The sequence below is a fragment of the Pseudopodoces humilis genome, chromosome 1 (assembly GCF_049639895.1).
Source record: "Pseudopodoces humilis isolate 2021_Gansu_Grassland_sample_001 chromosome 1, ASM4963989v1, whole genome shotgun sequence".
Classification (NCBI taxonomy): Eukaryota; Metazoa; Chordata; class Aves; order Passeriformes; family Paridae; genus Pseudopodoces; species Pseudopodoces humilis.
This window is the reverse complement of record NC_142200.1, coordinates 20,011,454-20,026,642: the sequence shown is the minus strand read 5'-3', so window position 1 is coordinate 20,026,642 and position 15,189 is coordinate 20,011,454. Positions and strand designations below refer to the sequence as shown.

At 36.0% G+C, this 15,189-nt stretch overlaps 1 protein-coding gene across 2 annotated transcripts in view; it reads right to left on the bottom strand.

Annotated features, from left to right (window-relative positions):
* UBR5 (ubiquitin protein ligase E3 component n-recognin 5) overlaps window positions 1–15,189 on the bottom strand; it is an 85,033-nt gene that overhangs the window by 18,078 nt on the left and 51,766 nt on the right. Inside the window, exons 20-38 of one of the 2 annotated variants that reach the window (XM_014255144.2) lie at window positions 14,668–14,865; window positions 13,305–13,515; window positions 12,635–12,679; window positions 9,370–9,496; window positions 8,287–8,438; window positions 7,792–7,887; window positions 7,259–7,382; window positions 6,836–6,933; window positions 5,899–6,047; window positions 5,383–5,474; window positions 4,328–4,474; window positions 4,111–4,229; window positions 3,888–4,014; window positions 3,659–3,788; window positions 3,273–3,433; window positions 2,526–2,765; window positions 2,250–2,373; window positions 1,551–1,662; window positions 372–503 (exon numbers count right to left, since the gene is read on the bottom strand). In XM_014255144.2, the coding sequence (XP_014110619.1) occupies window positions 372–503; window positions 1,551–1,662; window positions 2,250–2,373; window positions 2,526–2,765; window positions 3,273–3,433; window positions 3,659–3,788; window positions 3,888–4,014; window positions 4,111–4,229; window positions 4,328–4,474; window positions 5,383–5,474; window positions 5,899–6,047; window positions 6,836–6,933; window positions 7,259–7,382; window positions 7,792–7,887; window positions 8,287–8,438; window positions 9,370–9,496; window positions 12,635–12,679; window positions 13,305–13,515; window positions 14,668–14,865 (2,584 nt within the window). The remainder of the gene's footprint in view (window positions 1–371; window positions 504–1,550; window positions 1,663–2,249; window positions 2,374–2,525; window positions 2,766–3,272; window positions 3,434–3,658; window positions 3,789–3,887; window positions 4,015–4,110; window positions 4,230–4,327; window positions 4,475–5,382; window positions 5,475–5,898; window positions 6,048–6,835; window positions 6,934–7,258; window positions 7,383–7,791; window positions 7,888–8,286; window positions 8,439–9,369; window positions 9,497–12,634; window positions 12,680–13,304; window positions 13,516–14,667; window positions 14,866–15,189) is intronic. The other variant, XM_005516979.3, reaches the window with a different exon arrangement.

Genomic DNA, 15,189 nt, shown 5'->3' with positions numbered 1-15,189 from the left:
TAGGAAAAAAATTCTAAAAACTGTGTTTCCAAATTGGACAGTAAGGCAGTTGCTCTCAAAAACCTGTACAATGAGTGCCCATATTTTGTGTATTGATTTAAACCATAAACCATTGTTTTAAACTTCTACACTTAAAAATCAGTGAGAACATTTCATTTCACTACACAAGAGCACAAGGTAATTTCTAACACATGCAGAGGCTCTGTAAGAGCAAAAAAATGTAGGTCACCTCTCAATGCATTTCCTTTTCCAGAAAGTCTGCACAGTACCTTACTATTACAGCAAAGGAAAAACAGGAAATCTGGGGAAGGAGGAGTGTATTTACTCCTAGTATCTAAATTTAACCAGCTAGATTAGACCCAAAGGTTTACCTGCTTCTGACCCAGCAGTAGCTGCAGTGACAACACTTCTGCGCCCACTGGCATTGTCCTGGTTACTGTGGTTACTCTCACTGTCACTTTCTGTTTCAGCAGCAGCTAGCAAATCCAACTCCATATCACTGCCTATAAAACAATGGATAAAACATGTTCAGAAGACAAAACTGTAAACACAGTAGTGACTCATGTAAGACAGAAACAAACCCCAGACACTCTTAACTATAAAGTAAGCTAATGGATATGCAGGGGGGTCATAAAAGCAGTGCAGACACTCAACAATACCTGGAGCATGTTTTCTTATTTTCCAGCAATTAGCCACCCACTCTCACTCTGCACTGTACATGTACATTCAACACACAGTGAAAATAAAGGCTTTTAGGATTCAAAATAAGTCACTCCAGCAAAAAGACTCCAGAACTCTTCATACACATGTACTAAGACAATTTACCATATGCTGTTTCAACTAGTATTTAAGAAATACTTGAAAACTTAAAAAAAACTATTAAATATACAGGTTCTATTCCAGTGTTAAGCTTTAAGAATGAAATGTTTGAATATTCAGCAAATCAGTAAACAGATTTACTGTACTGTAAATGGATTGACTGGAAACACAAAAAACAGTCAGGAAGTGAAGAAGGTAACTTTTTTTAAAATCATAGATTTGGGTCATCTAATCCCAAACTAAGTAATACAAGACAAGTCATATTAATTTCAAACATTTTCATATAGGATTAATTATGCCTACAAAATATTGAACCATAATTTAGTACTTTGTGATTAGTTTGAGAACTACCTTGCCAGGATTCAAATTGCTTTTGAGAACACACCTGCCATTGTCATGGTTTGACACTGGCCCAACTGTCAACAATGTTTTACAGTAGCAAATACAAAAGATAAAATACATTGTTAACCAAGAACATAATAACATCTGATACCTTTGGGAATGTAGTATTTTCTTCTCAACCAAAAAAAATTCATGTACTTGTCTACTACATGTTGTCTCTAATTTTACACATCTCCTTCTGTAATATGAGCAGTCTGGAACCCTTGGATTTTCTCTACTCATGCAAATCTCCCAAATCATTATCACTGGTGACCCCAAAGATGCTTTTCTTCTTCATGCATAGTTTTCTCACTCAAGCAGTGAATGTGCAGGATGTACATTATACATACCATCCTCATCATGCTCATCATGCTGTCCTTCTGCTTCAGCATTTTCTTCACCATGTTCTTCCTGTTCATCATGATGGTCTTCTTCACCAGCCACCCCCTCAACCACCTCAACCTGGAAAGAGATCGTAATGTTATGCCAGACTATCTTTAATATCAGAGCATCTATGTGTTTTCCAAAACAAAGTGCAAAGTCTGATTTAAAAAAACGGATCTTAGAAAGATTACCTCAAAATTGAACTGATGTGAACAAAAAATGAACTTACAGCCACAGCAGCTGTACATGGCTACACAGTTTATGGTGTTGTGGGGGGGAAAAAAAATCACATACACAAATAAAACAGCCCTGGACATTAGATTTTAATGCTGCAAGGATAAAACTGACTATGAAACTGATAAACAGCTTCTAAATACTGAAGAGGTATCATCTGCCTAAAAAGCCCTCTAGCTCTCTAACCAAATCTACATAACAGCTGCCATGTGCTGAAAGACTATATCTTTTTTAACAAGGAGAAAATAGAAAACAACAATTATTAAGTTCTATTAAAAATGCTTACAGCACTGTAAGATTTCACCAAGTACTACTTAACACCTTTTTCAAATCAGATGCAAGGATTTCAGGTTCAGATGTTAAAGCATTGACTAATGCATTCGGTGTGCCACATTGAGAAGAAAAAACAAAGTACAAAAAAGAAAACTGACCTCTTCTACATCAGCTGAAACGATATCATCTTGTTCTTCATCCCTGCCACGAACTGGTTGTGACTGGCTGATTCGTCTTTGCTGAGGATTCCTTATTATGTAGGATGACTGAGATTGACTGGAACTTAAAAGAAAAATATATAAAAATAAATCCTCAAAAAAAGTAGATTTGGACCTCTGGATATCACTTAATGAAAAACTAACAAAAACTCCAAAATAAAACCACCTTTAAGAAGTGTTTGAAAAGAACAGATAGTAAGCTTTAACAAGTTTTACCTGCTAGACTGGTCAGATGATGGTCTGGGTGGCAGAGGCTCCACAGAAAACAGTTCTTCACTTCCCTGCATGGCATCTATACTAGTGCTAGCAAGGGTAAAGGGTGCTGTAGGACGTGCAATTCCCATCCTGACTGGAATAATTAGAGATTCTGCTACATTGCACAACTCTTCAACAGCATAGGGCAATAATGCCTGGAATACACGTTTACATTTTCCAATTGGCTGTGGAATAAAATTGCTGGTGGAAAAATACAGAAAGATTAATGTCAAATGCATCCTTTTTTCCCAAAAAACTTTATGGCAATATTAATTGTCCTAATTTTTTTTTCTCAAAAAATTATCTCTAAGAGATACATGTACTTGTATTTATATAAACAATATGCACCTATTCAAGTCAGTGAAAAACATATAATTCAATAATTCAAGATTAAGGCTGGATATCTAAATCTACTACTGACAAACAACCATACACTGTGATTTTAATATGTTTAAAAAACCTATTTCCAAAAACCCTAACACTGTAAACAAAAGGTTTGGTATGAACATGTAAGTTTAACAAGCACTGCATTAAGAAGTTACATGACATACCAGCAGCTATTGTGCAGCTTTCCAAATCTGTCTAAACAACACAAAATCATTCAGATGTTTCGGCCTATTGTTGATTTTTATCAGCTCATTTTATAAGAAAAAAGAAATGTAAATAAAGAAAAAACCACCACAATCAACACACATCTTCATCACTTACTTTTTCTTTTTGGAGGAAGCCATCTCCACACTAAGAATGACAAACACTCTTGCCACAGAACGCAGGAATCTCATTGTAACAGCAATAGCTTCTTCTCTGCGTCCTGGTGTATACTTGTTTTGCAATTCCTTCACCAGAGTACCCAGCAAAGTATCTAAGAGCTGAAGAAAGAGATTATTGCAACTCATTCATTGTGTGCAATTTTGAAGCATGAAACAAGAGAGACTAAGACTCAAAGGGAGATCACAGTCGTAACAGTATAAATTTACAAAAGCAAGATTAACTTGAAGTTATTTTCAAATTAGGTTCCAAGTACATGACCTGAGATACTTCATAATATGGTATTATTCAAAAAACCTATGTAAAACATGGCTAAGAGTCCTTACCAAAATGTCTGCTGTACATTTCACAATAAGACAGTGTGTAAAACAGTCCAAGCGAATAGTTCCACTTTGCTGATTAAGGTAAACTTGCTCTTCAGGCAGAAGATGACCTATCCTACTGCTTGCACTAAGACTTGGAAAAAACAAAAAGAAAGGAAATAAATTTATATAAGCCAGCAGGTGTCAAATATCAGATCAAACTTTACATCAACAACTATGTGTAGATACACACGGGTCTTTATTTTCCTGGGAGCCAAACATGATCATGGATTTCAGGGCATTCCAGTCTTGTAAAACACGTTCCAGAGCTAGCTGGGCAAAACGAGGAGGTTCTAAATCATGATCAGGCATATCAGAATCTAGAAAGACAAAACAAAATAAAAGAAACAGGAAAGTGTAAGGCAGAGGTACTGAAATATAGAATTTGCCATTTATTTCACTGAAACAGCTCTTACCTTCAGGATTTGCAGTTTTACGATTACGATCTTCCCTGATTCTAGGTGGTCTGTACTGGCAGTGTTCTACAGTTTGCCTGGCAACTGTCTGTACTAAAAACAACAGAAGATGTTCTCCCCTGTAATGAAAAAATTGTTAGTGGAAATAGGATATACCACATATATTTACAAAATAATTTTAAAAATTCTGCCCTAGTCAATGCTAATATGAACTTGCCTGCTATTTGGCATGGTAACAAGATTTGTGGTGGTGAGCAGGCGGTAAAGGAGATCAAGGCGAGCAGACTTTTGTCCAGCAATTAGTGTTTTACATTTGCACTTTTCCCAGCAATCACAGTAGGCTGTTGGTGATGTTCGTTTGAGCCTACAAGAAATAGAAAAGGTGAACTGCAGCACTGTTCAGTAACATACCAAATCTTTTCTACACAAGCTGAGGTTGTTAGTATACACTCTTAGACTCCTTCTGGAGTTTTTTGTTTCTGATAGTAGCAAAATGCCAAAACCTAGCTTAAAAAAGAGAAATACAGATTTTATATGTGGTAGCACTTGATGCCTGTCATCCATGTTTCCTACACTCATCTTAAAAGGGAAGTTTTGCTACAGAGCTTTTCATACTGTCTTAGTAAAACTCATTGAAGATCATTTATTCTTCCCTAAACCAGCCTGATCCAAGAAAGTTAAGCTGAAAATACTCATGATATGCAGTAAAATCTCAGTAGCTATTACAGTGCTGAGAATATCTTTATAATTGTATTTATTAGCTTACTACAGCTAGAATATTAACTTTTACACCCTGCAACAACAGCACAGAAAGCATGCAGCTTCAAAGCTTTAGGCCAGGTTGATCTGAGGTTTCTTGGTTGTTGCTCACTTTTTCATTTGTTACAGCTGACTTTTAAAATATTAATATCCTACATTTCTTTCCAAAAATTCACAAGAATGATCTGTCATTGGGATTCATAAAACTCTGAGGGGCACCCAAAATGAAAAAAACACAGTATTATTTAGATATAATGTTCTCACAACATTACACACTATGAGAATTATTCATTTATTCTAAATACCAATTGGAAAGTACAAAACCACTTCAGGTTACTCTTTCAATTCTAACCTATTAAATAAACCTTATAGAGGAGATGAAAAACTATTTCATTAACCTTCTGTTCTCTAAGTTTGGAACACTTCAAACAAAGAAAATATTTATTAAGTATTAGTAAACAAAAGAAACCACAAAATATGTTTTAATTATAAGAAATGGAACACAATACTTACTTGCAGTCATGTCCTTTGTGACAGACCCTTGCACATTCTGTACAACAACAAAGTGATTCCAACAGGCCACAGGTTCGGCATTCGAATATATCCTAAAAGAAAAGAAAAGAAAAAATATATATTGTATAGCTTTTCCTTACAGTGCTTGCAATCTCATAGTATTTCAGGTTACAATAAAACTGCACTTGTTTAAACTGATGCCTAAACCTAGGTCAATCCTAGCAAGTGAAACTTAGTTGTTAAGCTAGAATAGTCAGTGTCTTCAAAGAACCATGTCCATCAAAATTCTTGCCAAAGTTAGCCAGAGGAGAAAAGCCACACCCAGTAATAACCATGCTGTGAGGAACACAGTAGCTTTGAGGCTATGTATCAGTTTGGGGAGACAATAACTACACCTGACTTAAAAATTACAGTAATTTAAACAGTGAAATTAATAATTTAAAAATCAGATTAGTAGACCCTATGTAACACAATACATGAAACACATTCCTATTTGCTTTTTTAAAAAAAGCTTACTTGATTAATATGTTCTGCACCAGTCCAGGTAAAACTGCATGTATCATTACAACACAAAACATACAAAGGAGAGTCATCTGGATTTGTACCGGAAGGACAAACCATTCCCATAAACACATCATCTTCTTTTTCACTGGAAGTTGCTTCAGCTAAAATAATAGAATGAAAGTGTTAAAAAAAACCTCCCGAAAAAAACCTCAAAAAAACCCACCAAAAGAATCCATTCTTGGCAGATGCTTGCCATTACAAAACCTCATACGGCATTAGAAGTTTGAATAAAACCTGCTACAGCTTTTTGAGAAAACTTTCTGCTTGTCATATTATTTCTTATAGAAGCCACTGTAAATTCCTGACTGAAAAACACAACCATTATCTCTTCCCCAGTTTTAAATTCGCTAGTATTTTAATCAATTCAATGAATCACCATTTTGAAGGATTATGGAACATATTCTTAAAAGGAGTATTCTTGTCGCACACAAAGTCCTACAGAACTGTGGTGTGACAAGGTCTAATGTGCTTGAGTTTTTCCTCAAATTCAATTTCACATACTTCTCCTAAAAAAATAAATACCAACATTAAAAGAGAGTCACAAAATATTTGTTTGTATAAGTCTTTTCAGGAACAGGGTCTAGCTTAGCATATCACTGTATCATATCAGGTTTTTTCAATTTCAAGAAAGAAGTTCCATGTGATACATTTGTTCTACCAAAAAATAGCACCTTAATCCACTTAATCCACCTTAATGCCAAAAAGACTATAAAGAACATAATAACATTCATAGAAATCTACTGCAATATACAAACAGCAAAAGAGAAATATACTCCATAATAGCAAAATTTCCAAAACATGCAGCAATCTACAGCGTTAGTAATGACTCTGAACACATGCCAAAGTTTAGAAGGAAACTACACACTAACAATTACTAAAACTGTTGTACCTTTAGCAATTTTCTGTGCAGTTTCAAGAATTGTAATTGCAGCAGGATATGCCCGGCCACTGACTGCTGACATAAATGGTGTCATGCCTCTCGCATCCCTAGGCAAAAAAAACCCCAACAGACAAGTTAAAACATTGAATTTTTTCATTTACATCTCAACAGGAGATGTAGGATGCAAATATATGAAAACTTAGCACTGCTGATCCTGTGCAAACAGAAAAACCACAGAGTGAATAAGCACTCTTGTTTATTTTATTTCTCTGAAACAGACATCCTTTTAAAGGATGGCAGGACACAATACAGCTGCAGTCTAACATTCTCAATTTTAACAGACCTTTTTTGTAACCTTTTTAAAAAGGCTTCTATGCAATTGATTACGGTAATATTTCTAAGGATAGTGAGAACTCATATGAAAATCCTTACTTAGCTGACAGCAATTCTCGAAGATAAGGCTGTAGAACAACACTATCACACAGCAATTTCAGTATGAAATGAGCATTTGCCTTCCGATCCTTCGATTCTACTACAGAGGGTTCTGTAGAAGGACCTGTAGTAAGGAAAAAAAATTGCAGAGAAACAGTTTTTCCTCAAAAAATGACTACCTGCTAAAAGCAAGTAATTCACCGGGGTGAGTAGCTGGTAACTTGACCACTCAGTGGTTTCAGCAATACTTCACTGAAGTACTGTAAATTTCAGTTCCAAATTATATTTGAAATACAGACTAATCCAAATTTCATGCTGATTACCATAATTCTATGTATTTGTCACTCTCCATGTATTTACATAAAACATAGTATGGTGCTTCATTTACTTTCTGCACACTCGAGAAATTCTGCTTCAATCCAATCTTCATCTGATAAGAGGCATTTTCATATGCAGAAAGTCTGTGCAAGCAAAGACAGCTTTTGAGATAAGTTTTGTTCTAAAGCATAATCATATAAGCAGGATGTCCTCACCTGGTATTGTGGAGGTGCTGGGTCCTTGGCCGGTGCCAGTCGCTGCTGTGGTAAGAGATCCCACAGCGGGGGCCAGGATAAAATCAATGTCACCATCTTTCAGTAAACAGAACAGCAGGATGTATATCAATACATAAAAACATCCCTAACAACATGCTCTTGCTGCAATGTCTAACACACTGCAGGTTTTCTGTATTTATCTGGTAATTTTTCCCACAAACGGCCACATTCCTAGGTCTGTAATGTAACTCAGCATTACAAAGCAGACTTCCCAGCAGTTTGACACCAGCATAAAAAGCCACATACTGGATTTAAAAACAGCTGTTAAGTCTTCAGTAAACTCTTAAAGTTATCTCAATGAACACCTGCTACACACATCAATGGCATTAGACAGATTTCAGTGTGAGACTAAATTAAGTTATTATTCACCTTAAAAGCCATTGGTTTTTTATCAAATCTCTCCTACAGTCTAATGTGATAGATGAGCAGACTTACCTGGATCCATTGCAGGAGGATCTGGAACCCAGCTGGGAGGAGCTATTGGTGGAGAAACTGGGTCCTGGTGATCACTTGACGAAGCACCAGCTTCATGTCTGCCCAATCCAGCAGCTCTCAAAGATCTTCTCATCATTTCCCTTAATCTCAAACTAAATACAAAACCAAGCCAGAAAGGCTCTCATTTTCATTCATAATTAGAACGTATTCAAGAAAAAATTCACACTGAAAAAGAAAACCAAACTCCCATCTCCCAAACTCTTATCACTGTTTAATTTCAGCATAAACAAGAATGAGACCAGCTATTTTTCTTTACATTTTGTTGTACCAGAATGTTTTAGCCTTGAAAGAGGAGTCACTCAGCAATGCTTCAAGTCAGATCTGAGGCCAGAACACATCCCTAGGCACCACAGCACTGCCCTGTGCAGGCAGCAGCTAGATGCGCATTCTTACTGCTATCTGACATTACTTTTAACCCAAGCTCATTACCAGGAGTGTTAAGTTTTTGCAAGGATTTGCTCTTGTTGCTACTGCTTTTTAAAATCTAACTACAAGAAGAGGTTAGTGGAAGGATAAAAAACGAGTCTTGATAGAATTTCTTTTTAATGACTGCTTAGAATAAAATGAATCAACTTAAATTCTTCCCCAGTGGTGTTATGTTGTTCTCAGTATTATTCCTCTGATTAAGTGACCATCCCCCTCAGGAATTCTCTGAAAACAAGCCTGGTCACTATCACAGTAGTTCTGTGATACTTAATACCTCCTCATAAAGAACACTAGAGCTTATCTTCAAATTCTCTTTCTCCACGAGGAGGAACTTCTCCACTTCACAACTGACAGACAAAGCATCAACCCCAGAAAACAGGATTAGATTAGAAATATCCCACCATTAGTTCACACACAAAAAAAGGTTCAAAAAGCCACTAGAGCTCTAGTTTGGTGCTTAAAGAATTGAAATCCAATTTTAAGCTAGCAACTGAGGCCCACTCCTAAACTACACCAAACAAAAGAATTAATAACAGATTGGTAGTTAATACAGAAATTAGCAGACAGAAAACAAGAAGAAAGCATTACTCAGTTTACCTCCTGCTACTTGATGATCCTGCCCTATTTCCTGGACCATTACTTGACACAACAGAAATTGCATTTGCAATAGCTTCCACAGCTGAGAGCCTTTCAGCAAATGTGTTCCTTTCAGAGCGCTCTGCTTCTGAAAAATTAAGAAAAGCGTCAGTGCTAAAATTTTACTTGGGAAAATTATAAGAAAGGAGTATAAAATATGTCACTAATTTTTTTAACATTTAGAGAGACAGACTAGGTTCATATACAAATTTTTATTTCAGATGAGCTTAACAATGATTCTGATTAAGCTTTCAGCATCATCAACAGACAAGGTCCTATCATGTAGCCAATTCTAGACGCTTGCTGAGTCAAGACTTCAAAAACACTGATAAAAACAAAGAAAACAAAACAAATTAAACACAAATAACAACAATGAAGGGAAAAAGCACACAAAAACAAACAAATAAAACCACAAAACAACCCACACCAAAACACCAGACCAGGAGAACAAGAAAAAACCCATACTTCACAATGAGCATCCATGAATAATGCAAATGTATGCAATTCTAATATACACACTCTAGGTATGAACATGCTTAGGAGAACTGTGCTTGGCATATAAGAAGGCAGTACAATCAGTTAACACTACAAAAAACTAGCACTTCTTCTAATATCTACAACCCTAAGCACTATAACACCTACAGGTTCTACTCATAATGAGGACCGAATTTTGTCAAGTCAGATATAGAATATTAAAGTGAGATACAGAACATTTTTTTAAAAAAAACCCAGGTTTTGGTACAGACTAGATGGAAAAGGTGTATTTCTGTATAAAGAAAAGTAATTCCTTGAAGTGACTCTCATCATTCTTTTCAAGGCATGTCTCAAAGTTGCGAGGGCCATTGCTCACTTTTCATGCAAAGGCTTTTCAAACTGAGAGTTACCATTCTCTGCACACTTATTTTCACCAGTGACACTATTAAGGCCTGGACAGTTTTTTTCCCCCTCTTTTTATTTTTAATACAAAAGCACTATTAATACCTTTCATTCAAAGAATGAAAGAATAAGGTAATCTGACTGTGTGTCTGCTGTTATGGTAAGTTTATTCTTTAAATATTTCTACTCATCACTACCCTACGTAAAAGAGATCCTAGGTTTTGCTTGTTCACAAGCATGTGCAGGTTTCTTAGGCAAAGTTCACCAACTATCCAAAGCAGACAGCTATTCAACAGTTAGCAGTGAGAGAATACTACTCTTCTGTCCCTAGCTACGAGTTGATTCGTAGCTGTAAATTAATTTCCATTGTATTTGTGCTGTACTCCTTTCTCTAGCTCTCATAACTCATGACCCATCACTTCTGGACCCCTTACACAAGGACTCACAGCTGTTGAGAGTGATCCCTCAAGCAATACAACCACTCTCTGCAGCAGAGGTTTCACCTGTTGTGGACAAAGTAATCTGTAACTGAATCTTCACTGTTCCACTTAGAAAGCTAGCATTTGTTTTTGGAGAACCATCAGTTGTAAATGCTTTGGCTCTAATGGGTGATTTGCTGTTCTACTGTCTAATGAAATCTGCCCCAGCTCTCCAGGCAAAAACTCCCAGTTTTGATGTGTTCAGTGATGTTAGCTGAAACTTAGTATCACAACTTTTTAATGTTTTGACACGCTTTGGACCTTTTTTTTAGACATGCTTTTCCCAAGATCCCTCCTACTGGCAAGACTGAGGAGATGCCAATTAACAGAAACAGAGCAGCTTTCCCCCAGCTTTGCAGGTCTGGGGCCACTTTTCCTGCAATTCATTTATCATTTATCTAACACTGCAGGAGCTATAGCAAAACTAAGCACAAGATGTGACAAAGAAAAACAAAAACAAACAAACAAAAACAAAACAAAAAAAAACAAAACCAAAAAACCAAAAAACCCCACCAAAACCAATCAAACAAAAAACCCACACTTATCCCTGCCGTCAGTATTTCCTTTCTGACACTTAAGAAATCTATATGAACAAGAGCAAAGAATCTCAAGCAGGAACTAGCTGGGAATTGGTACTACATTCTGAAATTGTAAAGAAACATCATATCTGGATGTCTGGAATTGAAGCCTTTACTTCTAAATCAAACTTCTTTTACAGTTTAAGAGATGAACATGTAACTCACAGACAGTAATGTAAGTCACCACTGTCCTCCAGATGACAAACTGAAAATAAGCTTGTCCTAATATCCATCACTAACAGTTACAGTGGAAGCTAAATGTGACCTGAATCTAAAGATATGAATCTCCTTCAAGGACAAGTTTTATGAGGGAAAAAGAGAGAGGCAGAGGAGTGTTACAAGTCTATCAGGTTCATGTTTTTCGTTTTTCACAAAGTTAAATTACACCCAAATGAAGTTACTGAAAAAAATGTCAAGGTTGCAAAGACAAGCACTCAAATTAGGAAAAGTCAGAAAATAGATTTGCCTATGCATCCTTATTTCAACTTCCGTGCATGCTTATAGTAAAGCAATCTTCAGTTACACAGTTAGGTGTTCTTTATTTTGGTTTGGGTTTTCTGTTTCGGATTGTTTTGTCACCCCACCTGCCCTGCACCCAGCAACAAGACCCCTGCCTCAATCAGTGCACAGGATGGACGACACACTAAAGATGAAGGGTTCTACAGACAGCAGGCTGCTTATGCCTTGTTTGCTGCAACATTAGGGAGTGGTTTAAGGCACCAACACCTTGGGAAGTCAAGGGGGAACACTGTGTTGTGCTTAATGCCCTGAACATCACTTTGGAAAACTGGAACCTATTTCTGCCACATCTATCAGCACACAGAACTTTGTGAAACAAATTTTTACAAATTATTGTGATACATTGTACTCATTTCTGGACACCTAAAAGGTGCCTGACTCACAGATATAATTAACATTCACAGCATAACTAAAACTACGATTAATCCAGGTCTAGAATTCAGTGTTTTGAAGTAACACCTACTCAAAATCAGGCCCTAGGCTTCTCAAACAGAACGTTCAAAATTAGTTAATAGCTTTGAATACAGGAAAACTTCAAGCTATAATAAAACTCCGAGCAAGAGATGAGAAAGCTGCACATTACCCTCATTTTATAAATAGGGATATGAGGAACAATTAAGGTCTATAAATGACTAAAATTCAATGACAGCACCATACAAAAATCCCACAAGGAAGTTCATTCGTTATTCAGTGCAGGGTTTGTATGGCGTGCAAGAGTAAGGAATGGGGCCACACACTGAATGATGAGGATAAAAAGAAATATTGAATAGCTACCCATTCGGTGAGCACCGTCCATCTTGTGCACTGAATGAGGTAGTCCTGTGGAAAAAATAGTATGACGGTGTAATTAAAGACCATTTCACAATGCATACCCATGTACAGCACGTGGGTGAACTTAATTCTGCCACTGCCTAATTTTTGAGTGCTTGACTTAGCAACCTTGTTCTGTTAACATGCTTTTTACATAAATGTATTTAACAGACATTTAAAAATGGTGTCAGTAACTACCATTAATAGGTCGCTCTTCCACATTTCTTAATACATATCAATGACAAGTAGCATTTCTATTTAAAGGTCTTAACATATACTAGAACACTTCACAATTTTAAATACCATTTTTCATAAATTTTACTAGTGATATAAAGGGGATAATAGTGATACAAAGATAGTTTTAGATAAAAAGAGTATTTTTCTAACATGTCAATGTCAAGAGTTTCTACAATCAATAAAAACAGCTTAGTGCTCTTAACTATTGAATTCTTATAAAATTCTCATGAAACCTTTTGAAAGTAATAAAAATGTTGTCTTTGAAAGGCCAGGGCACATTTTAGGTGCTAAATTTTAATATACCCATATATGAAGAATGAAGCCTTTATTTCGTATTTTCTTGAAAATTCATGAAAAGATTATTTTCAAACTATTCTCATTATATTGTTGAGCTCACCCTCTTCCTCTTTCGTTTCCTTGTTGCTCGTTGGAAAGCATACAGACACACAGGCATGCAGAATATTACGGTTTCCATCACATCTATGGCCAAGGAACGTCTGCAGCATTTGTGGATTCTGATCCAAGACAACTGCTTGTTCAAGATTCATCAGGTATTGTCTGCAAGCCTCATAGTCACATCGAAGAATGTGCTGCATCAATGTTTGTTTCTGTACTCAAAAGAATAAAATATTTTAGAAATGTAAAGCACAAAAGCTTGTAAGCTTTTTTAAAATGTAAAATGTAAATTTAAATTTAAATTTTAGAAATTTAAAAATGTAAGCTACATAAATACTTCTAATTTTGAAATTAATAGGAAGGTCTTCATCCCCAACACTGCTGGAAGTTAGTGCAGGAGCTGTTCAGAATAAGCATCATCTCAACTACAGCACTGTTAAAAACAGTTGTGTGCATTCAGGCACAGACAAGCAAAAGGAATGGAGCAGCAGAAGCCATTAGGCTCACAAAAGCATTCCTTTGTCTTCACAGTCGGATTCTTAAGATAGATTACTTCCATTTCATAGCTCCATGTAACATGGGAAAAGTGATACAACTGAAAAAGCCCAAGGATCTACACGACCAAGTTCCAATCTAGCTCTTTTTAAACAAGTGATTTATGTGCTGAGAAGTGAATGAACAGAAGCTGTTGAAAGTCTGGGAGGTTCACTCCATATATAACCAGTTTTTCCATAATGATGGAGTACTCCTTCACTGTGAAATGAATCTCAGCCTAACAGGTACACAGTACCTCCGGGTAGCAGCAGAACTAACAAATTACTGACAAGATTTTACAAGTATGACATATAAATTCACAGCACAACTACTCATACAACATCATTGATGAGGACAAAACTCTACAGGTGACTGAAGTGAAAAAACCTTCACTTTCCTCTCCTAGTTTCCTAGTGCATGCTCCAAATAGATAATTAAAAAAAAAAATAAAAAAATATTGCATTCTCAGGGATCATTCAACAAAAACAAGCTGCTGGGTCCCTGAGAAAAATTGTGCACCCATGAGAAAAATGAAACTGCACAGTGACAGCAGATATAAAAATGTAACCATTTCAAGATCAATGCCCAAAAACACCTTACTAATTAAAAGCCTGATACAGAAGTCATGCACCCCCCAAAAAAGGTTTTTCACTTTACTTGGCAGATTTGTTGATGTTTTCATGTTTCTAAGACAATCTTCAGTTGAAATTAGCTTCTTTCAAATAGTGAAAATATCAATCAGTATCAAACTTGAGGCTGCTTTAAGCATAACTTTATAAAAGCAAGAGGAAAAAAACCCACATAATTTGTCAGCAAAGAAAATATTTTACCTCAACAGCCATAATGATAATAGCAGCTTTCTTTTTGATGGTTGAGTTAGCAGGAAGATTTGTTAAGGAATGAACACCCATTCCAAGACTACTAATAGGTGGAAGATCAAGCCAGTCAGGGTCTCGTATCCCACCCATACAATCTTTTGCCATTGGATAGATTGTGCCATTTCCATCTCTAAGAATAATAGGTGATTCCTACATTTAGGGAAAAAAAGTTTCATTATTAAGTCTCCTCAATTTATAAATACTATCCTTCCCAAAAGGTCCAGTTCTTGACTGCCAACAATTACAACAGTTTACCCAAGATTCTCATTTATGTCATTGACTCCTATCAATACAAGTGGTGCAATGTAAGATAGGAAATTCCCTTTTGCAAATGCCTGAAATGTGCTTAACATAATAAATATTACTAAAAGTATCTTCCTTATGATATACATTCAATAATTAAACATTACCAATGAAACAAATAATACCTATACTTTTAGCTTATTTAAATGCTATAAGTAAAGTTGAATATAT